This window comes from Megascapheus bottae, chromosome X (genome assembly GCF_031878675.1).
Source record: "Megascapheus bottae isolate mThoBot1 chromosome X, mThoBot2.hap1, whole genome shotgun sequence".
NCBI classification, from domain to species: Eukaryota; Metazoa; Chordata; class Mammalia; order Rodentia; family Geomyidae; genus Megascapheus; species Megascapheus bottae.
Window position 1 is genome coordinate 153,266 of NC_143547.1, and position 24,236 is coordinate 177,501.

At 41.9% G+C, this 24,236-nt stretch overlaps 1 protein-coding gene across 1 annotated transcript in view; it reads left to right on the forward strand.

Moving 5' to 3' along the window:
• Positions 1-23,870, forward strand: part of Wwc3 (WWC family member 3) — a 113,861-nt gene extending 89,991 nt beyond the window's left edge. Inside the window, exons 12-23 of the mRNA XM_090325834.1 lie at positions 5,509-5,629; positions 6,528-6,602; positions 7,852-7,938; positions 9,039-9,231; positions 10,483-10,650; positions 11,075-11,226; positions 12,820-12,985; positions 15,634-15,798; positions 17,865-17,957; positions 19,116-19,343; positions 19,805-19,932; positions 21,224-23,870. Coding sequence (XP_090181960.1) covers positions 5,509-5,629; positions 6,528-6,602; positions 7,852-7,938; positions 9,039-9,231; positions 10,483-10,650; positions 11,075-11,226; positions 12,820-12,985; positions 15,634-15,798; positions 17,865-17,957; positions 19,116-19,343; positions 19,805-19,932; positions 21,224-21,290 — 1,643 coding nt within the window. The 3' untranslated portion in view covers positions 21,291-23,870. The remainder of the gene's footprint in view (positions 1-5,508; positions 5,630-6,527; positions 6,603-7,851; positions 7,939-9,038; positions 9,232-10,482; positions 10,651-11,074; positions 11,227-12,819; positions 12,986-15,633; positions 15,799-17,864; positions 17,958-19,115; positions 19,344-19,804; positions 19,933-21,223) is intronic.
• The last annotated feature ends 366 nt before the right edge of the window (positions 23,871-24,236 follow it).

Sequence of the window (24,236 nt, forward strand, 5' to 3'; positions counted from 1 at the left end):
CAGAAGTCTGCTTCAGCTTGTTAGTTCAGCAGATCCTTGATGCTAGGCTGCAGTTTGAGAGAATATTGACCTCTAGTACTTAAGTTCCTTAGGTTTTAAACGGGACTGAGAAAAGGATTCTGCAGGGGGCTGGGAGTGTGGCCTAATGGTAAAGTGCTTGCCCTGGGTTCCATTCCTTGGTACCACACACACAGAAAAAGCCCCAAGTGGGGCTGTGGCTCAAGTTGCAGACCGCTAGCCTTGGGAAAAGCGAAGGACAGTGCTCAGGCCCTGAGTTCAAGATCCAGGACTGGCAGAAAAGAAAAGCGTTTCCCATTCCTGAATTTCAGCCTATTTTCTTAACTTTTATTTGCTCAGAGAAAATATTTGTACACATTCCATTTAGGCAAGGAATAGATGATTTGTAAAGCATGGTAGATCTTTCCCCCCTCCCCTAGAGGAAATTTGGCAATATCTGGAGACATTTTTGGTGTCTCAACTACAGGGGGCAAATTATTTGTGGCATCTAGTAGCAAGAGGCCAGGGAGACTTGTACATATCCTTCGGTGCACACTACAGCCCCCACAACAAATAGTGACCAGTTCCCAAACATAGTAGTGCAGGGGCCAAGAAACCTAGAAGCATGCTGTTGACTCTGCAACAAAAGGTGAGAAATAAAACTGGAATATAAAAGCAGTGTGGTGTAGTGGAAATAGCATCTTAAAGGCCGAGATTCTGTTCCCTGTTTTCTTGATTTCTAGTCATATGATCTTGTGCTGTCTCATCTTCCCTGTCCTTGAACAAGGTGATTTTATAGTCTCTTCCATTCACTACTATTCTATTACCTATGAAATAGATCATTTGGTAGATGGAAAGGTTGACATGTTCAGGAGGGCCTGACTATATGAAATAGTAGTGTCAAAGCATTTATATGTTTAACCAGAGATCATTACGTTTTGGGCTGTCTCATGACTTTTTACAACACTGCTAATTTGTTGCTTTCTCACTCTGTGTTTGCAAACACAGTTTTACATCCCCAGACACTTTTTTTCTGTAATTCACACATATAAGTAAACTGCATTGCCTTTGTTCCTCTTTATAATCATAGATTCTTTGTTCCATGTTTATTCCTCTCATTCAGAAATGCAAATACATAATAAGGCCTGAACTGGATGTCTGGTGTTGCTTAAACTTTTCGTCTGTTTCTCCTTCCCCCTACCTACCAAATTATCTTTGAGACTGAGGTTCAAGAATATCTGTCTGTTGATGTATGCAGAGAACCTACACAAGGGTCCCTTTAGGTCAGGACAAAGCCGGGAAGGATGGAAGGGAAAAGAACTGATTTAATTTCTGACCATGGTTTCTTTAGTTTTCCCCTTCCATTCTGTGGCAAGTATTGTTACATGTGGACAATTTAGACAGGGTAATAGTTACTTAATCACTGTTTAGATACTTCGACCTGGTAGTAGATTTATACATGACATCAGTTGATGTGTCCTAAAGAAACTTGAAATCATTAACCAAAGTGATTTCTAGGTCCTGTTGGGTCCCTAACCTGCTTTAGGCAAGGACCCAGGAGGACTCTCAGTGTCCCTTAGAAGTTCCAGAGTTCTCATAGCTTCATAAAGATGGAGCTTGATGTTCATCACATTATCTTACTCTCTTCCAGTGTCCAAGGTCATACCGTTTCCTCCACTATTTCAATCTTGCTACAAATAGTGCAGTCTAGTTTAGCTCCAAGTAAGTTTTAGTAAGACAAAAATCTAAATTGCCCAAACCCACAAAGCAATGAATTGAACTTCCACTATGTTTGAAATCAATTAGATGGACAGAAGTTGGAGACAGAGAAGTGGAGAGATAGACTTGAATCTTGCTTGAACATCTTTAACGTTTTTTTTTTTTTTACTACAGTTCTATCGTCCCTGGATTTTTGAAAGTCCAAGTTGTGATTTTGTATTATTTTCCAAATTTAATGTGCTCATTAGTATTTGCTAATTAAAACCAAAAACATCTTGACTTGACTAATCTATTCATGTTTTTTAATCGTATTTATACCTTGAAATTAGTGACTTAAGCCTTAAAGGCTTTTCACATATCTCTTTTTTCATGCGGCTCCACAGAAAGATCTGCTGTAAGTGGCCTTGGCATTTTCTTTGTTCCCCTTTGGTGCTCAGGCTGTGGGCATGGGAACATCTTCATGTGGTGAATCCATGTTTACGATGGATGCTGGGTACAGGCTAACTTACTGATTGTTATTGTTTATATCCATGGGGGCTATAAAGTTCTTGAAAAACTTACCTGAAAAGCTTTCAGTATTTAATCCCCATGTGTATTTTTTTTCATCCAGCATCTAATGACATTTATTATTTTAATGTACCATCTGGAAGTTTTAGCTATAATATAGTTTCATTTTATTTCCTTCCTTTTTTTTTTAGCAATTACTGTTCATGTCCTTGGATTTTTGTGTCTGCCTGTCTCTTTTATGGTTAAAAAAGTTATTAGGGTACCACGTACATAGAAAAAAGCCGGAAGTGGTGCTGAGGCTCAAGTGGTAGAGCTCTAGCCTTGAGAAAGTCCAAGGACAGTGCTCAGGCCCTGAGCTCAAGCCCAGGACTGGCAAAGATAGTTATTAGGGTTTTTTTAAAATGAATGAGTAGAATTTTTCTCCTTTGCTTCATTGACATTGCTTACTCTCTATCAACCTCATTTCCTAGAAGCCCAAGAGCAGACTTCAGGTATGTAGTGTGGGGTGTCACTGTGTTTTTTTGGTTCTCACCCTAGAAAATTGCTATAGGTCCCACCTGCTAGGGACTCTTGCTTTCTGAATTTACTGACTCAGCGTGGGTTCTACAAGGATTTATTCCTTAATTTCCCTTTCTTTTAATAGTTTCCCATTGTGATGAGAGAAATTTGGTCAGAGTTGCACCATAGGATAATACTACCTGGAAGTATCTATCCTATGGGACTGTTACCCAAAGCTGTTAGCTTGTAACGATTTAGAGCTATGTCTAGGAAATAGTCTCAGTGATTTTCAGAGCTGAGAATGGACATAGGGAATGATGTGTGGACACACACACCAAATATCTCTTTATAGTCAATAATAGATGATTATGGCCCCTTTATATGGCGGGGCTGAAGCAAAGAGCTAGATGTTGAAATCAAGGATGCAATCTGAGAGTCAATACTTCTGGACACCCTAGGATAGAGCCAGCTTCCATCCCTGGCTGATGAGTACAGGAGAAGATAACCTCAGGCTTGACATTGAAGACCTTTGGAAGGCTAGCTTTTGCCTCTAGTTGACATTAAGAGACTAATGACCATGTCCTCTTTTGTTTTGTATATTCTTTAACATGTTTGTATTTAATTGATGTGGATAATAATTTGGTTGAAAACGGGATGGTCACCTTTGGACTCGTGATTTTCCTCAGTTTAAGAATGCACAGATGTTGGGATTTTAAATTTAATAGAGTTTAGATAGCCAGAGAAAAGTATAAAGGCAACAGAGGGACCTGTGTTATTAAAGGGCATTGTGATGCAAGAGCTGCACTCAGTTCTGTAATTTAACCAAACATGCTATTCTAGGAAACACTGAGATTCCTGTGTATGCAATTACATTTGACAAAGAAGCATATATATATATATATATATATTATTAGTTTTGTTTGAAAGGAGTCATTATCATGAAGGAAAGATAAAAGTGGTTAAGGAAATATTAGAAGGGGAAAACATGATTGTTTCTGACTCTTGATAAAAATAAATATGAAGGGCCGGGAGTTTGGCCTAGTGGTAGAGTGCTTGCCTAGCATGCATGAAGACCTGGATTCGATTCCTTGGTACCACATACATAGAAAAAAGCTGGAAGTGGTGCTGAGGCTTAAGTGGTAGAGCTCTAGCCTTGAGAAAGTCCAAGGACAGTGCTCAGGCCCTGAACTCAAGCCCAGGACTGGCAAAAAATAAAATAAAATAAATATGAAAATAAAATGTAAGGGATGCTAGTATTCTAGCAGTAAAAGAATGAATGACAGAAATGTAGAACAGATCCTGCCTAGGATGTAGGTACTAGTTAGTAGGAGAGAGAAGGGTGAATCAAGAAAATGAAGGAGGTTGCATGTGGTCAAAACACTTTAGGTGCAGGTGTAAAAATGGAACAATGAAGCTTGTTGATATTGGCTTGGAAAGGGAGGAGGGTGATCAAGGTACATCATATGCATATATGGATATGTCAGAATGAAACCCCTTGTACAACCAATCGATGGTAATAAAATGTGGTAGGGGGGAACATGGAAAATACAAGCTAGCATAAAGAAGGGAAATGGAAGGTACATTCCTCAGAGAACACAGCCGCTGTTCTTTTGAATATGTGAGTCTTTGTGTGTGTGTGTGTGTGTGTGTGTGTGTGTTTAATAACTATAGTTTATTGTCAGGGTGATATATAAGGGGTTACAGTTACATTCATAAGGTAGTAGGTTCATTAATTCATTGATACCACTTGCAAAGTTTTGATCTCAACTTCTCCCCCCCATCTCCTCCCAATCTTATTTTTCCCCTTCCCTTCCTTATTTCAAATAAATAAATGTATATGTAATATACCAGATACCAAAGTCAGATATTGTAACAACATGAGAAAAAACATAGGAGAAAAAAATAGAAAAGAAATTACTGCACATAGTACGTTATGAAAAACAATCACCAAGATAAACCTCTCATTCCCATATCCTGGAGTTCATTTTGCTTAGTCTCATCCTATATGGCCATATACACAAAGCTTTGAGCTCTGCTAGGAGAATCTTAGATGTGTACTAATTATTATAGAGGAGGGAAATCATGAAGTCTGTGTTTCTTTGGGTCTGGTTTACTTCACTTAATATTTTTTCCTAGTCTTTCCAATACACCTCTGTCTGGCAAATATAATGTAACCCTTCTATTAATTACAATAAAAATATATGAAAAAAAGAAAGAAAGAAAGAAGGAAGAAAAGAAAGAAGAAAGAGAGAAAGAAAGGATGGAAGGAAGAAAGAAAGAAAGGCAGGCATTGTCTTATTCATAAGGAAATGGAAAGACTAGGAAAAAATATTAAATGAATATGTGAGTCTTTCTAAAGTGGAACTCCAAGGAACTTCTTATGTTCTGAATGCTCATTAAAGGAGTGCAAAAAGATGTATGAATCCAAGTGTCTTTCCAGACAGCTCAAGAGCTTTCCAAAAAGTAGTCAAAGCTGAGCATGGTGATACACAGCTATAATCCCAGCACTCTGGAGATTGAGACAGGAGGATTACTAGTTCAAGGCCATTCTGGGCTTCATAATAAGATCCTATCTCAACAAACAAAAGATGAAACCCTACCTTAAGAAACAAAAAACAGCCGGTCTGTTTCTTCTATTTTTTTTAATGTTAAAGATTACTTTTATGGAGTTCATTTGCACGTACCTATAATGGTATGTTCTGAAGCACTTAGTAACTTAATAGTTTTTTTTTGCCATAAGGCCTCCACTGCTGTCACGTCCTTATCGAATGTGTCCCTTGTTTGCAGCAGTGACGCTCCGGGAAGACAGTGCAAAGAGATTGGAGAGGAGAGCACGCCGGGTCTCTGCTTGCCTGTCTGATTACTCACTAGCCAGTGATAGTGGAGTCTTTGAACCTCTAACCAAAAGGTGAGAAGTGGATTTTAAACCAATTTCCCACAGTATTAGTGTTGTGCACATAAAGGATCTTCATGGAAACTGTGTATCCAAGGTAGACTATTTTCCTTGCTTTTTCCCAACTTGGTAGATTGGGCCTTAGAAATCTGCAAAAACTCTTCTGGTTTCTGTGTAGTTTTTAGAGGCCATTGTTCTAGAATGACTTCTTTTTCCCTAGCTTGCTGTGGATTAAAGCTTATGTCTCATAGAGCTAAAAAAGAATTGGCATATACACAAAAGAGACCTGCTTTTCTGGAAAGGATGTTCCTTAGAAAATGAATTTCCTTTCTCCTCTCTTTCCTTGACTTTAGGGGTCCCAGTATAATGAAAAAAAAAAACATTGAATTCACAGTTTTGCATATGTTGAGTAAGTGTTGTAGCACTGATCCTAAGATCTAGTCCCACAATTTTGGGGTAGGGGAGAAGTATTGGGGTTTGAACTCAGGGTCTTTTGACTGCCAGCCCAGTCTTCCTACCACTGGAGCCACGCCCCTGGCCAGCCATGACTAGATACCTTTGACATCATTATTTCTTTGTAAATTTCATATATCTGTAAGGTATTTTGAACATTGCAGACTATTTTTTAAAGTTCCCATTTGAACACTGCTCTGAATATCATTTGGGGATTTGAAAATTATACAACTATTTCTGATACAAAATAGAAACCCAAAACAGCATAAATAAGAAGAGCAATTTTGGAAGTAGGTGCCCATGAGCTATTCTATGGATCCTTTCAGCCACATAATGACATTACTTCTTAACATCACGATTAGATGAAGCTCAGTGCTCTCAGCATGAAAGTATTTCTGCATAACCTGCAGCAAACACTCCCCTTTGGACTAAACTCTGGTTAATTTCCGATTGTGTTTAGGAATGAAGATACTGAAGAGTCTGCTTTTGGAGACGTGTGCAGTAGCAATGACCCCCAGATCCATGTGGGATTTCTGTGAGTACAGACGCTACCTTCTCTATTGCTGTTAAAGATGCCTGCCAGATTGGGCCTGCCTGAGTGCTGCTTCCTGGCCCTTAATACCCCTAGTCCTTAAAGCTTCAACTTTAAGGATATGATTATGTCCAACCTATGTGTCCTGCTTCCATGTATAGGCAAGGAGGGCTAGAGGGACCCCGTGACTCACATGCTGATCCCTCATTCTTTTTTAAAATTTTATTTGTTATTGTTGGGGTAATGTATAGAGGGGTTACAGTTACATTTGCCAGGTAGTAGGTGCATTACATCTCACACATTGATAACCTTTCTCATGTTTTTATCCCCCTATCCTTCCCCCCATCCCCTCCCAATCATCTTGTTTTCCCCCTTCCCTTTCCTGTTTCAAATAAACATATATGCAATATACCAGGTAACAAAGTCAGATTTCCCTCATTCTTGATAGTGACAGTGTCATTTTGACCTGTCTCAGAAAAGAGGAATGAGAGAAAAAATGTGGCTGCATTGCTGCCATTAAGCAGTAATATCCACAGCTGAGGACTGTCACTTCTTAGGAGTTAAGGATTTGAGGACCATAACTCAGGGTACTGTAAGCTTCTTTGAAGTCCAGCAAAATAGAGACATTGCACACATCTCTGCCAGTTGTATTAACTACAACATAGGCATCACGGTTCTTTTCTCATTTCCAGAGTAAGTAACTAGATGGTTTCCAGAACAGCATTCTGGTTTCTTTGGTTTCTGATTTTTTTTTTTGATACCGGGGCTTGAACTCAGGGCCTGGGCCCTGCCTTGAGCTTCTTTTTTGCTCAAGGCTAGCGTTCTACTACTTGAGCCACAGTACCACTTCTGCTTTTCCTGTGTAGGTGGTACTAGGCGGGCACTCTACCATTAAGCCACATTCCCAGCCCCAATGATTTAGTTTCTATTAAGGCAATAGTTACAGTATTTCTGTTGGCAGGGCAGGATTCTTCAGATTCCTGCTGTTTAATTTTGCTCTACTCTTGTTATTTCAGTTGTGGTTTTTAAGTGTGAACACTGTTGACATCAGAACCAGACTGTTCTTTACTTATACATTGTAGGGTGTTCAGTAGCATCTTACTCATTAGGTACCATGATACCCCTTCTCCTCTGGTTGTGACAGTAAAACATGTGTCCAGACATGGTACTTGTCTCCTAGGGATGTGGTGGGGGAAATATTCCTGTGTTGATGGGCAATTCATGGACCACAGACTTGGGCTTTGTTTTCTAGGTATGACAATGCCAATGAATGTCTCCTCGTGCATGTTCTACAACTGAGAAATTTTGCTGGACTTCTGATGAAGGAAGAGTGCAAGATGTAAGCCTCTGGGTTCAGAGATCTGGGGAGCTCTGTAGGGCTAGCAGTAGCCTTCCTTAGGCCCTTCCTCATACAACATGGCTCACCTAGTCCGCTCAGATGCAGAGAGAGAAAAGAGAGTATGGGAACCTACATTTACAGTAGAGTAACCAGACAATGCCTGTCTGAAGAATAAAAGAGGATACTTTTTTAAGAACCTAATTTATTAGCTGAGAAGCAGAAGAAAGTAATAGCACCAGACTTCGTATATGCAGTATTGATGTTTAGGAAATGCCTGTCATTGACCCAACTAGGGCTTCAGCCGTTTCCTGGGTCCAGGGATGGGTAGTAATGATGTGGGTCTACTTGGCCTTGTGAGCCTGTGTGCATGAAGAGGCCTAAAGTTGGGATTAGGGAGGCCTTGGCTAAAGTGAGGAGCGGGAAGTATGAGTTAGGACCACTTGGAAGTCACCTGGTAATCTTGGCCTCTGTCATGGGACTGTTGCCCCTCTCTGCTCTGTAGCCCAAAGTGGGTACCAGGTGGATGGTTACCAAGATGGTGACTATGCCACTAATGATGAAGTCAAGTCCAGTGTAGACCCGAATCCAATAATCTTTGAGAACTAGTCTTCTAAAAAAGCCTTGGAAGCAACCTGGTGCAAGTGGCTAAGGGTGACTTCTGGGATTCGGCTTACTCTGGTGATGTCACAGTGATCCATAACATTTGAGACCTCCCTGCTGGATAAAGAGTTCTGGGCTGAGGGTGGAGCGTGCAGGAACGGTGGTGCCTGGTGGGTGATGGGCTGACAAATTGGCAGTGAAGCTGTGAGGCTCTGGGAGGTCGAAGGAACTCTTTCCAAAATACAGTGTCCCGCAGAATTCCCGAGCCCCAGTCTTCAAGACTGACCTCCAAGTGGTTCTCTTGGCAAATAATTCCTCCCTCCTCCAGTGTCCAGGGGCTTACTCCCAGTTGATAAAGGAACTTTTTTTCCAAAGGACTCTGAAGTTTTCCTTTTGGTTTATGTATAGAGGGCAACACACACGGGCACATGCTGGCGTCCTGTCAGTAAACACATCAGTCCACACTGCCTGCCAACGTTTTTCCTCCCCCCTCCTCCCAGCCACATCCGTGTCTACTTGCCCCCGCTCGACTCTGGCACTCCCAACACCTACTGCTCGAAGGCTCTGGAATTCCAAGCCCCGCTGGTGTTTAATGAAGTGTTCAGAATCCCTGTGCATTCCAGCATGTTGACATTGAAGTCACTTCAGTTATATGTGTGTTCAGTGAATCTGCAGCTGCAGGAAGAACTGCTGGTATGGCGCCAGGGCCCGTGCGCGCTCACGCGGCGCCCTCCTTTCTCCCATCTGTCTTTATTTCCCCTCTCCCTCTTTTGTCCTTCCTTCCTTTTGCCTTCCCTCCCTCTCTCCTTCCCTCCTTCCCTCTCATTCTCCTACCCTCTCCCTCCTTTCCTCACTCCCTCACTCCCTCCCTCCTTGCCTGCCTGCCTGCCTGCCTGCCTTCCTTCCTTCCTTCCTTCCTTCCTTCCTTCCTTCCTTCCTTCCTTCCTTCCTTCCTTCCCTCTTTTCTCCCTCCCTCCCTTCCTTCCTTTCTTTATTCCTTTGCAATTTTCCCTTTTTTTGGCAGTACTGGGAATTGAACTTAGGGCCTAGCGTGCAAGCATTCTACCATCTGAGCCATGCCCCTAGTCCTTGTCATTTTCATCCTTAGTTACTGTCTTTGTCTATTTTACCTTCTTTCCTTTGTCTCTTTTCTATTGTCTCTGTCTCTGCTTAGAAACTGTCATAATGTCAAGTGGTGTCTTTGGCTGAGGATATGGAAAGAGATGAACAAAACCAGTGGTCTTGTTACACTTTAAATGTATTGTCCTAGTCAACACTTGCTCCCTCCATGAGACAACATCCATGTTATCTCCAATGTAATTCAAGGAGCAAGTACAAATATAGAGTGACCAGTTAAATTTGAATTTCAAAGAAATTATGGATATATTTTTAGTATAAATTGCATGCAATATTTGAGACTTATCTATACTAAAATCTCTATCATTTATTTGAAATTCAAATTTACTAGGATGCCCTGTATTTTACCTGAAACCCCAAGACTGGACCTCAAGAGAGGCCTGGGCATTGCAGTTGGGGCGGGGGTGAGGGTGGTGGAATTCTTCCACCTTTAGAGTCTTTCCACATTTTGTCTGCCTACAGCAAAAAAACCCCTAAGAAATATAGATTCAGCCAGTCCTTTGTTATTTCAAGACTCCTGAGAGAATCTGGCTCATCAGCTCACACAGGCCTGGGCTTCCCTCAGCAACTCCAATTGCCACTCTCTGCCCCAGGTCTCTTTCCAGCACTTTCTGATTATGCTGAATAAGCAAGACAGAACCGTCCTTTTAGGCTCCCCTTGCACCCTTTTTGCTGTACTTTTATCCTTCTAGTAGGAATGATCCATTTTATATCTTACAATTGAAGGCAGAACTTTTAAGGGATTCCAGTTGTTCAATGCAGTCATTCAGTGTTTGTTCTGGCTTTTCTTTTTGAACTCCTATACAGGGCATTGCTCAGATAAACTTGGCTGACTGTGACAGTTCCAATGACATGCAGCTGCGATGGTACTCTGTACAGGTCTTTGCCAGCTCTGAGCCCCCAAGGTCGAGGGAACTTGTGCGGGTTGCTGAGAGTACTGCACGGGGACCCACGATTGCTGACCTGGGGAAGACGGTACGTGGTGAATGTTTTGTAGCTGCTTTCATGACTTTGAGACTGATTTTTGCTTGGACAAGTCATTTCTAAGAATAGTCTATGTAGACCTCAAGTGAAATGTGGCAGCAATGAACTTTGAAGGGCAAGAATCAGGTAGAAATAGTCCGGACATATGGCCACTTGATCATAATGCTTTCTTCCTTCCTAATCACAAGAGGCACAGAGGCACAGAGGTTATCAGATTTACACCCAGACCTGCATGACTAGGTTGAAGAGAGTGTCTTGCTGTGAACTGTAGATGAGTGCTCTTCCTGCAGTGCCACTGAGGCCGGCCTCAGCAGATGGCCTGAACGCTTGCTGTGGTGTGTGGCCAGTGCTGTCTGTTATGCCACCAGGAGTTGCAGGCTTTGCTGAGTGTCATAATCACCTTTTCCTCTTGTAGGACGCGGTGACAGTGCTGCTGGCCCGAACCACAGCTCAGCTGCAAGCAGTGGAGAGGGAGCTCGCTGAGGAGCGTGTGAAGCTGGAGTACACGGAAGAAGAGATCCTGGAGATAGAGCAGAAGGAAGAGCAGGCTGAGGCTGTGTCTGAGAGGTGGGTGTCTGCCATCTTCTTCTCTCTAGCAAGGGGAAAAAGTCTTTACAAACCTTGGGGAGAATAGGCATATTTCCAACATTCAGGGAAAAGCCACCGAGTGTTGTTGGTCAGCCACAATTGTCAGAGGAAGCTAGGTCTCTGGTGAAGTGGATGTTTTCTGTTTTTGAAAATGCACCCTTTCTTTTTTTAACAATGCATAACACACTTTTATTTTCATGTAGAAATCATTACTGTAAGTTGGTATTAAGCCAGAAATTCAGTTGAACAGTAAATGCAATCCTACAAGAACGAGAAGGTACCTTACTTACAAATGCAGTTTTGGTCCACATGCCATGCTTTGCTTAAAAATGTAATTCCACGTGATAGAAATTATGCATATTGCAAATTTCTTTGTATTTTGCCACTGATGCTCCTTCTTTTGCGGCCATACTCACCTCGAATTCTTTTTTATCATTTTATTTGTTATTGTTGGGGTAATGTATAGAGGGGTTACAGTTAGTAGTTACAATCGCCAGGTGTAGGTACATTACTTCTCACACATTGATACCCCTTCCCATTGAAGTTGATGTTTTCATCCATGCCTTAGTAGAAGGTGCCAGCTGATTCTTTGGTACCGTTGCTTAGGAGCCAGGATTCTGGTGGGGAATCTACTGATCTGCCCATTGGCAATGTCCTTGAATCTCAGCCACAGTCTCCTGTGTGGAGTTTATACCTTTCCCTCTATTCCAGCTTTTCTCTTCATGAGAAAATTATCACCAGTGAGCACAAACTCGCTTTAAAGCTTTTGAGCAGCTTTATTGTGGTCTAATCTACATGTCATATAATTCACCCAAATAAAGTATATAATCCACTGGTTTTTAGTATAGTTATGCCACTCTTGCCATTGTCAGTTACAGGGTATTTTCATCATGCTGAAAAGACTGATTCCCCTAGCCATTAGTAGTCATTCCCAGTCTGCCTTCTATGCAGTCACAGGTAATCATAAATCCACTCTGTGTCTCAGTGGGCTTGCTTATTCTGGCTATTTCCTGTAGATGGAATAATGCAGCATCCCTTTATGCATTAGATGAGGCAGCCCGGTGGTGAGTCCTTGACTGAAGAAGCCTGTTCAAAGTGAACAAATAATTCAAGTGAACAATTGCTCTTGCCAGGTGGTTTTGCCCTCTCTGGAGGCACATAATTTCATATTACTTCCACATTTTTCCATAGAGTGTCATTTTTCCAAAGCTCCAGGCTTCTTCCCATGATTTTCATTGAATGTAGTTTAAAGAATTTATTTTAGGAAGGAAGAGTGCATGGCCAAGGGAGAGGGTTTCATGTTCATAGCTAGACAGAAAGCGAGGGGAACTTGTGTGGTGAGAGTTTGGGGTCAGCTATAACTGGTTGGTCAAGAAAGTACTAGTTGAAAGGGATTGAATCATTTTCTTCCCTAGGATCAGAATTACCCTTTTACTTGGTGAGAACAGCAAATGTCTTTAGCAATTAGAAAGAGGTTTTATTAGATGTTTCTACTACCATGCTCTGAGGGCAGGCACGAATCAGGTTCCTTCTGCTGAACATTCTGGGGAATTTTGCAATATCTGTCTTTAGGAGTTGGCAGGCTGACTCCGTTGATAGTGGCTGTAGCAACTGCACACAGACCAGCCCCTTGTACGCAGAGCCCTGTTGTGTTGGGGTCGACTCTGTTCATGGACACACACTTGCTGGCCAGGCAGACGCTTACAACCCTGTGAAACATCAGCCACCACCACTGAAGGTAAGCAGAAAACATCACTAGATTTCATGGAGCTAGCGGTATTTGAATGTGCAGTACTAGGCTGGTGGTCCTAGAGGGATGCGTGTGTGTCCACACACATCATGGGAAACATGGAGCAGTGGCAAAGGACAGGCCTTACAGGAAGCCTGTTGGAGCCACTGGGTTCACATCCAAATAGAGAGGCATGTTGACCAACAGCCACACAGCTGCGTGGGTATGGTGGAGTATGGGGAAGTCTGGTATGAAATGAACAGTGCTGCTGGATTTGGGGGCTGTACCTAAACAAAAGCTATATTTCACTGAGCTGAGGGAAAGATCTGTAAATGGCTTGACATGGGTGCAGCAGGTATTACTGAAGTGTTCATCAACCCTAGTTTGTAAGGAAAGACAGTGCCAATGAAAAGGTAGGCTTTTACTCTTTCTTATGATGTTTCCTATCTTTAGGGATGGAAACTCTCAGACTGTTTCTTGGTTCCCAAAGGTGTGAGAAAGTACAAGTACTGCTTCTCAATTCTCTTTTGCCCTTGTTATAAAGGTTACTTCAGGTTACACTGAAGAACACAAAACATGCCTTTGTCCCTATGATCATCTCATTTATTTTTCTTTGGGGTACGGGTTTGTGATTTTTTTTGTCAGTTGTGCGTATTGAACTCAGGGCTTGTGTGCTGTCCCTGAGTTTTTTTTTTTTGCTCAAGGGTAATGTTCCTTGAGCCACAGTACAACTTCTGGTTATTACTGGTGGTTAATTGGATGGACAGATGGACAGACAGGTGGATGTTCCTGATTAGGCTGGCTTCGAACTGCAATTCTCAAATCTCAGCCTCCTGAGTAGCTAGGATTTCAAATATAAGCCATTGGTGCCTGGCTGATTTGTTACTTTTGGTTGGCATTATACTGATACTCTGTTGAAACCTTATTACCCAAGTTGTTTGTACACAAAAACATGCTATCACCACAGCCCATGGTCTCATGCTGAAAAACCAAGCACAAATTTACCACCTGCCAGCTTACCAGGGCAGCCCATGCAGCAGTTTTGCACTAGACTGCCAGGAATTTCTGGTGTTGAACATTTTACAACAAATAATGCTAAAATGAGTGCTGGAGAGGAACTGCAGTATGTGTATCACCCCACTCACAGGATAGCATGGAGTTCAGTAAGATAAGTTCAAGTTTTGCTCTTTGAAGCTTTCTAGAATTGTTTTTATTCAATATTTTTATCTCTAGTTGCTTGAATTCACAGATGCAGAAACTGCAATATGGAGGGTTGACTCCCATTATATGATTCCACTCACGTGAGGTACCTGGAATAGCAAAATTCACAGACACAGAAAATAGAATTGTGATCACCAGAAGCTGAGGAAAAAACGGGGGATGGGGTTATTGTTTCATAAGGATGGGATTTCAGTTTTGCAAGATAAAGAAGTTGTGGAAATCTGTTATATACTTAATACTCCTGAACTGTACCCTTAAAATGGTTAGGATGGTGAATTTTTTATATTTAACTACACTTAAAGATAACTCCTGGAAGCTTCACTAGAGAGCAAGGATGATAAAGAAGGATTGCCAGGTCTAGTGGGATGAAAAGGGGATTTTTTGATCTGAGGACAGGGGAAGCCAAGGGGTAATAGGGTGTGAAATCTACTTAGGAACTTGGCTTTTCTCTGAGGGGCATGGAACCTGGTGTACGGTTGAAGCCAGCAATGATGTGATTTGACTTAAAGTTTTCCTTTGAAATCTAGTGAGATGAAACTCAGACAGTCTAACTATTTTAAAACAAATATATGCATCTACTCTCTGCACAGTATTTCCACTACTCAAAGCAAAAATCCACATCCATGTAACACTCACTCCACCCATGCCCCTGTGACAACCAAAATCAATTTCTCTTTCTGTAGATTTTCCTATTCTGAATGTTTCATGTAAGTTGAAATAACATAAGATGTGGTCTTTTGTGGCCAACATCTTCCACTTGTCAGGTGTTTTCACTGTGGTTCCACACGGTAGCGGGTGTCAACACTTCAGTCTTTCTCGTGGCTGAATATTATTGACTGTGTGGACACAGCCACTGTGGACATTTAGCTGCTCTTGTCTTTTGTCTATGACTTGTGCTGCCACAAACATCTGTGTGCAGGCATGTTTTTTGAGTGCCTGTTTTTAGTTCATCTGAATGCTGTCCTAGCTTGTTTAAGTTTCCCCAAGGCTCCCTGTTATGTTGAGAAGAGACAGAAGGGGCAAGGAAGCTTGTCATTGGGAGCACAAGCAAGATGCCCATTGCTCTCCTCTGGGCAGTAGACAATGGTGACTCACATGAAAGATTGGTAACGAGTGGTCAAGATCCACTTCATCTTGATTATAAAGCCAACAGGATTTTCTTTTAGACCAGAAATAGGATATGTGAAAAAAATTTCCTGTGAACCAAAAAGAAAACCAAGATACTGGTAAGAGCCCGTTCTGGTGTGTGTGTGTGTGTGTGTGTGTGTGTGTGTGTGTGTGTGTGTGGAACAGGAATCTTAGCCATTCCATTTTGGACATAGTAGATATAACCAGTAGAGATTCAACCAGTAGAGATGCAGAGAGATGCTTGTTCACACTGCATGTATGGCTTGCACTATGGAAGGGTGCACAGTAATGAATAACCCCCTCTCTAGGTTGACAAGGAAACCACCACAGAAGATCTCTTTCCAGAAGAATCCATGAGTATTATAAAGGAGCGGCCTGGCCGTCGGGCACGGGGCTCGCCTTTTGTTCGGAGTAGCACCATTGTTCGTTCCCAGACTTTCTCTCCTGGAGCACGAAGCCAATATGTCTGCAGAGTGAGTGGGTTCTTTTGTTTCCATCAAAAACACTTTCTTCTTTGTTCTTGCTGCGTTTGTATACTTTTTACTGTTTATGCAAAAGGACATGTACATTCTCATGAACTATATGAATGAATGATGAACACTCCATGAGAGTGGAGATGAAATTGATGTTATAGACTCATCTCCCCACCCCGACTTCCTGCCTGCCTAACTCGAGATGTCTTCCGACTTCCAGGTTTTTTTTTCTCCTGAACTTTCAGTGTTATGTGCTCCGCCTCATGGCCAGGAGGGACTAAATCATTTCTCTATCAGCATCAGGAGCCACAAGGCAAAACACAGGACTCTTTTGATCTGGCAGGCAGGTCCCTCTGCATGATTAGAAGGCCTAAAGAATAACCACATCATTGAGTGACAGGTGGCAGCCAACATGGAGACTCTGAGCATTGAGGAGTGGGTTCTAACTCACCTGTGGCAGTATAAATTCATACTATGGGGGACAGTAGGCCCTTCAGGGATCTGCTCTGTGGCTGTACCTTGCAATCAAACCATATTGGGAAGCATCACCAAATTTAGATACCTAGATTTGATATTTGATTTCTCAGAGACTGGACACTGATCACAGGTGGGGCCAGGGTAGCAGAACTTTCAGAAGCTCCCCCAGATCCTTTTTGTTTTGTGGATCATGGGGCTTGAACTCTGGGCCTGGGCGCTGTCCCTGAGCTCTTTAGCTCAAGGCTACTTACTGCCCTACCCCTTGAGCAACAGCGCCACTTCCCTTTTTCTAGTGATTAATTAGAGATAAGACTGCCATGTTCTTTAGTGCCTGGGTTGGCTTTGAACCGGGATCCTCAGATCTCAGCCTCCTGAATAGCTAGATGTGGCCCATTGTACCCAGCTCCAAATACTTAAGTGTCTTGAATAGTTAGAATTACCGGCATGAGCCACCAACTTTGGCTAGAGGAGTAGTTTTTAAGGGTAAATGGTCAGGTGTTGGGTGTACTCAAGGGAATGCTGTTATCAGAGCCTGCTTTAGTGCAGCCTGTGACGGAACCTCCAGGGAGCCGACTCCGGGCTGCGCCTGGAGGAGTATAGGACATGATAGGGCAAAGTTTGCTCACCCAGATGAGGACTGGCAGTCACTCTGCAGTGCTCTGCACCCTGCATATAACTCTATTTATTGGTAATGCTTTTAGAGGCCTCATTGTTCACAGATACGTTCGCATGATTGCGGGGCAGGTAAGTTGTTGTGCCAGTATGTTTCCTGAGTATCTCAGGTTAACTGCACAGAAAAAAAAACACGGCCATGAAGGCAAGGCTTGGACTTTTACACAGACACACATTGATTCTGTGGTGAGACCCTGCTACCACATGAAATCCATAATGTCCTGGCTCTCATAAAGAAGACCTTTTTTATTTCCCTCAACTGACCCAGCAGGACTTGATGATGTTGACTTGTCTTACTGCTACTGGAATGATATCTTTTTCCAAAAAGCCATTTTTCCCAGCTCTTGCTAAAACCCGAAATACAGCAAATGAGAACAATCAATAAATAAGAAAACACTAAGAACAGTGTCAGCTTTCATAATCATCATACCTAATATCAAGTTGCAGTTAGTACTGATAGGGAAGAAATATTGATTCTGCTAGTCTGGAAACTTCTTGTGGTTAACTTGAAAGACATGAAAGGAGACCAAGGTTGTGGCTTTGGTTTGGTTTAGCTTGCTTTTACCTTTCTTTTCCCTTAAGCTCTTGTTTACTTGTTTTTATAACTGAAATGCAAAGATTTGGTTAAAAACGCCAAAAGTGCTAAATACATCTGTATACCCACGAGAAAACAATAATACCATTCAGAATACACACAGACACGCAGAAAATGAATGTTTTATTTAACCTTTTTATTAGCATATATTGGTTGTACACGAGGGTTTCATTGTAGCATTTCTATATATGTTTAAAATGTACCCCCCTCTATCATTTGCCCTTTTTCCCTCTTGTAATTGTCCTATTTGTATGCATGAATGCAAATACTTCTACTGTAGTGAATTTCTGATTGTTTCCAAACATCATGCTTTCTGATGCAGCTTTATCGAAGTGACAGTGACAGTTCAACACTGCCCCGGAAATCCCCTTTTGTCCGAAATACTTTGGAAAGACGAACCCTTCGCTATAAGCAGGTGGGTGACACATAAACTAATATGGGATTGTACTTTCTCTGACAATTATTTTTATGTTTTTGAAGGCAATTACCTTTGAAAGGCAATATTTTGTTTCCCTTTTAACATATGATTTTTGAGAGCATATATTCATGTTATAAGTATATCTTAAGATAACATGATTTTATTATACAAATTAATCATTTGTATATATCTTTTACTTTTTTGTGGGTGTTGGGGTTTGAACTCTGGGTCTGGGCGTTGTCCCTGAGCTCTTCAGCTCAAGGCTAGTGCACTACCACTTGAACCACAGTGCCATTTCCGGTTTTCTGGTGGTTAATAATGGAGCTAAGAGTCTCATGGATTTTCATGCCCGGGCTGGCTTTGAACTGAAATTCTCAGATCTCAGCCTCCTGAGTAGTTGGGATTACAGGTGTGAGCCACCAGCACCCAGCTCCTTTTACTTTTTTTGACAGGAGAGTTTATATATTTTAGACAATTTGAATTTCTTGACATACAGCATTTTCTTCTGCATAGGCTATTCCATGGTTTTAATTTCTTTACTTGCCAGTTCTTTTCTTTATATCATGCCAGCCTATAAAATTTTATTTTGTAAGATAAGGTAGTAGTACAAAATTTGGGGGGGATACACACACACACACACACACACACACACACACACACACTTACATTTTTTGCTTAAACTCAGGGCATAAGTGCTGTTCCTGAGGTTTTGGTTTTGTTGGTCATGGAGCTTGAACTCAGAGCCTGGGCACTGTCCCTGAACTCTTTTGCTGAAGGCTAGCACTGTATCACTTTGAGCCACACTTCTAGTTTTCTGCTGCCTAATTGGAGATAAGAGTCTCACAGACTTTCTTGCCTGTGCTGGTTTTCCACCATGATCTTCAAATCTCTGCTTCCCTCGTAGCTGGGATAACAGGAGTGAGCCGCTGGCACCTGGATCAACTGGTATTTTTTGTGGTCATTTTTTTAAACTTGCCTGCACCATATAAGTCAATACATTACTCCATACATTTGCAAATATATCTTAACCTTACTGCAGTCATTTGAGTTGTAGTTAGAGAGACATACTTACACCGTACCTATTTATTAGCTGTGGAAGAACCTTCCAGAAGGCCAGAGCTGATATATATACTCATAAGGCAACATCTCCCACAGTCCTGCAGGTCTTCTCTGGCTGAGCTCATGGCTCGCACCTCCCTAGACCTGGAGCTGGATCTCCAGGCATCAAGGACACGGCAGAGACAGCTGAATGAAGAGATCTGTGCTCTCCGTGAACTGAGGCAGCGCTTAGAAGATGCCCAGGTCCGAGGCCAGACTGACCTCCCACACTGGGTGCTCCGGGACGAGCGATTCCGCAGCCTGCTGAAGGAAGCAGAGCGGCAGGTGAGAGGCCACAGGCCTGCCTCGGCAGCCCCCAGCTGGCTTTCCAGCTGCAGCTAGGCTTGGTATGGAAGTGGGGATCCTCATAATGACAGCGTAAATGAATGACCCAGCCAAATGCACATGCAGTCCGTTCTTCCCCACTATGAGCCATCAGGGTGGTGATTGTGGTGGTATCAGCATAAATGTCTGGAGGTTCTAGGGGCTGGAGACAAAGGTCTGTGGTTGCCCACTTTGTGAGGAGAGTGTTTGGGGTCCTAAGTTAGCTAGACCTGATTCTGGCCACCCTTGTGACTGCTGTGGAGATTTTCCTGGGAGCTGTGAATGAAGTAGGCCTCCCTCTCACCTGGAACTGTATGGCTGGACTTGGTTCTTCTGAGCTCCAGTGAAAGTAAATCCATTTGTTCTTCATTTTAAAATAAGCAGCAGTAAAGAGGGTTCCTAACCAAATGTTTCTGTTCCAGACCAGACAGACCAAACTTGACTACCATCAAGAACAAGCAGCCGAGAAGATGCTGAAGAAGGCCTCAAAAGAGATCTACCAGCTGCGTGGGCAACACCACAAAGAGCCCATCCAAGTGCAGACCTTTAGGTAGAGTAGAACCCAATACCATAGCCAGTGCTTGTCATTACACTCTTGTTACTGTGATAGCTTTGTTATGATAAAAGGCCAAGTATCCCCTAAAAGAAACCCAGGTACGCAGAATTCTCACCACCAGTGGCACTTGATGTTCCCTTCTGATCTTTTATTTCTACCGACTATTTCCTACTCCAGAATCAATTTTTAACAATGAAAGCATTGCATAATAGCTTGTTCCATCTAGTAGGTGGTATAATTCACCCAAGTACTCTTGTTTTACAAACTGCTCCTTCTTTCCATGTATTTGCTATTACAAATAGTTGATTTACACATATATACACATACATGTCAGCTTTGCTTTTCCAATTAACTTTCCATTAAGGTGAAGTATTCATAGAGGATAGTGTGTGTTTTGTAGAATTGAATGAATTGTCACAGAGTCAACATCTATGAGGCTCAAGCATTATCAGCACCCTGGCTTTTCACAACTAGAGTAATCAGTACTTTAAAGCCTGCTTTTGTTTGGTACCTGAGGGGAATAGCACACACACATCTGTATTCTCTTATATCTGCAAAAATTAAAGTGAAATTTACATAACATATAATTAGACATTTTAGAGCCAACAGCTCAGTAGCATTCAGTCTGTCTACCACGCTGTGGCACACACTGCCTCTATCAGATACTTTTATCAGCCTGAAAGCACCTGGGCACATTTCGTAGTCACTGCCCTCCCTGCTTCCTAGCCCTGCCAACCTGCAATGCGTTTTCTGTTCTTTGGGTTTGCCTCTGTTGGCTACTTCACATCAGTGGAATCATGCAATACATTGTCTTTCTCATCTTTTTTTTTATCGTGGGACTGCATATTTTGAAGTTCATCTACCATATCACATGTTTCATTCCATTTGATTGCAGGATAATACACCCCCGATACTTAGCCTCCTTGGGTATTGGCTATCTTTGGACCTCACATCTCCATCATGAATTAGTATAAAAGACTAACTTGTTTCCTCCAATTAATGACTTAAGTCATTCATGTATGATTTTTTTCTTTTATTAATTAAACAAGCATTTCCTGTGCACCCTTATCTATCTACTAGGCAATAATTTAGGAGATAAGACAACTTCTGCCCTCAGAGAGCTTCATATTGTCTATTAAAATTCATACTCAATGTACAGACCTGTGCTATTATGGCTTTAAGTTCAGTTTATTCTGTAAGGAAAACTATCATTGCCATGAGAGCCTTACGTTAGCATTCAGTATCTTCAGATTCATATCTAACCTGTTATTCTTTCCAATCCCAGGGAGAAGATAGCATTTTTTACAAGACCAAGGATTAACATACCTCCTCTCCCAGCTGATGATGTTTGATGTAGTGCATTGTGCACAGGAAGTATTTATCAGCCTGATCTATTTTCATGAATTTCTTAGATTAGCTAAATTTGTCTTTAAGATATTTGTGCAAAGCTATTAATATACACATTTTGTAAAAAATCTCATATCTATTCATATATATTTTATAATAGTGACGACAACAGGGCTTGGTTTTTCCTTGTTGTGAAATTGACATCTCTGAAGACAGGTTATTTTATAAAAGATCAGCTATCATGTTAAGAGTGTACAGTTTTTATGCTGTTTTATTTGACTTAAAGGCTGGAAGACAGAAACGAAGTGAGTTCAGGCAAATTCACTGTATTGTAATTTATTTATAGTACTTTTTTTCCTTGAAGGAAAATACTGACTTTAAGATGTATTTTAAGACTGAAATTTTGTTCTTCCGTATTTGTCATGCAGTAGAATGGAACTTGGGGCCGGTCTTGTTTCTGACACCCGAAACGAAACGCAAACACTATGTGCTAAATTTGTTACTTGTATTAGTTTCTCATCGGTTCGTTGACCATGTCTATTGTATGCTGTCACTCTCTTTGTGTTAGGTTAAAATATCATCTGTAATAGTTCAGTTGTAATTCTCAAGCTGTGTCCACAAGCTGTGTGTGCATTGCAGGGCTCAGTGTTGTGTACTGGTCACTGCTGGCTCTCATTGCTATGTTGTCGTCTAATGCATCTTTCTGTGCTTACGAGTCTGAAGTTGGTGACAGAGCCTTTGGTGTCCCAGGTTTCAGCCTGCTTGTCTATGGTGGCCAATGGCTGTTCATGCTGCCTGGGCTCCTTAGCACATGTGCAGCTGGCCTTTGCTGCCTCTGGCTTATTGACAGATGGGCGGGGTGGGAGTGGCCTCGTACTCTCTACTACTGTTTCATGAAGGAAAGTGGACAGGAAATTCAGTGTGTACATTTCCAGTGAGCTGAGGGTAAATACAGCAGCTAGTATGGAAGAGACATAACCTTTGAAGGTGCTTTTTTGTGTGCGTGGAGAGAAGGACATATAGGTAACTGGACTTACCCAGATAATCATTTGTAGGAATCTACCTAATTAAATCAGAATCCCCTCCCCCCATATTGAAGTTTTTCTCATTAATTCTCACAAAATCTTATTGCTGTCTCATGAGGAAAAAATAATTATGTAATAAAAATATGCCATGATTCTTTTAAATGCCAAATGATACAGTTTGCCTGGCACATACTTACTTCAGGTGAAATGTGCTCTTCTTTCTGAAGCCTTGAATGAGTAAATGAAGTGGTCACAAGAAATGTCAAAGAAAACAGAACTCTCTTCCTAGATCTTTCTTCCCCTCCTGCAGAAATGCCCCCTTTAATCAGGTCTCTCTATCAATCTATAATCTCCCTCCTTGTATAACCCACTTTCCTTTATAGATTTATTAAAATTGAATTTTGTAAAAGCATTTCATTGATAAGACCAATCACGGACAATAGAATTTGTCAGTGGTGGCAAGACTGAAAATTGTATGCTTTTAATGGTTGCTATTTCTTGCTATGCATTCCTGATTCTTGCTTTTAGTCTTGCTTTTTTGCCTGTTTTTTTGTTTTGTTTTGCTTTTGCTAATTCCTTTTTGTTTGGACCCACAATAGCAGTAGAGACCCAAAGCATCTGTTGGGCAGGCCCTCTCTGTGCCCCCAGTAGCAGGATGCTGGAGTGTGCATAGAGTTCAGGTCCCACATGACAGGGCTGTCACGGTGTCAAAGGATGCCTCACACCTGGGCCTCAGTGCCCCTTTGTAGCAGCTGCCTGGGGCAGCTAAGGGTCAGTGGGTTGAAGCAGCCTTTCTGCCGACTCTTATTGAGTAGCAGTGTTGGAGAAACCCACTGTGTGCACACAGGAAGCCCACTGAACGTCGTTGTTCCCTTTGCACAGATGTCTGTGTGTAGTACTGCCTCCACCCCTGCCCCCCAGAAAGCACACTAGCCTCTGCTTTCCAGCCAGGTGGAGCTAGGAACCCCTTTCTTTGTCACCTTTTGCATTGTCCTCTTCCTGTCTCCAGGCCTGGGTTGCTGAGTTGCCTTTAATTGGAGTGGAATGGTAGTAAGGAAAGAAAGCGCAGGCGCACGAAGGCTGACAGAACAGCAGTTCTGTGCGCATGCACAGCATAGGCAACTGGTGTGGGCAGGCAAGAGAACCTGGAGCATCGTCATTGCTTCTCATCCATGATGTGGCTGGCTTGACAGAAGGCACTGCACACATCGGACAAGTGAAAACCTATGCATTCAGGGGGTTCCTCCAGCAATTTCAATTTGTGTATGTACTGGGCCTTGTGAAATAAGGAAATGCTGCTTTCTAAGCAGTGTTGATTCAGAAATGCTGGGATTCTGCCACCAGGATTTGTAGAAGTAGCACTCTATGTAAAATGGCATTTGGCTTCACGTTATCTAATCATTTCATTGTCAGGCTTTGGTGATAATCTCTGAAATGAATTTGTTGTGGGAATAAGTTATAATCAGTACTCATCTCTGTTTTTGTCCCCGTTCTCTCTGATTTTGTCTTTTGTATTGTTTGCAAGTATTTCCTCTATAAAAATTAAACTAACCTGCCTTAAGAACAAAATGGAAGTGTTTTGGTTTTCTTTTTTACAATTTTATGAAGACTCACACATATAAATGTAGACTAGTGGTAGAGTTCATGTGTTAGTGAAGTCCTGAATTTAATCCCAACACGCACATTAAAAAAGTTAAAAATATGCCCAGTACACATTTAAAAAAAAAGACACAAATATGCTGGGTGCATCTGTAAATATTTTAATCTATAACACTGATAGAGGAAAAATACATACCTCTAATCTCTACACTCAGGACACTGAGGTAGAGGGATCACAATTTTGAAGCCAGCCTGGGCTATTTTAGCAAGACTGTCAAAAAATAAGTAAATGGCTGGAGCTCAGCAGTAGAACAATTATCTAGCATT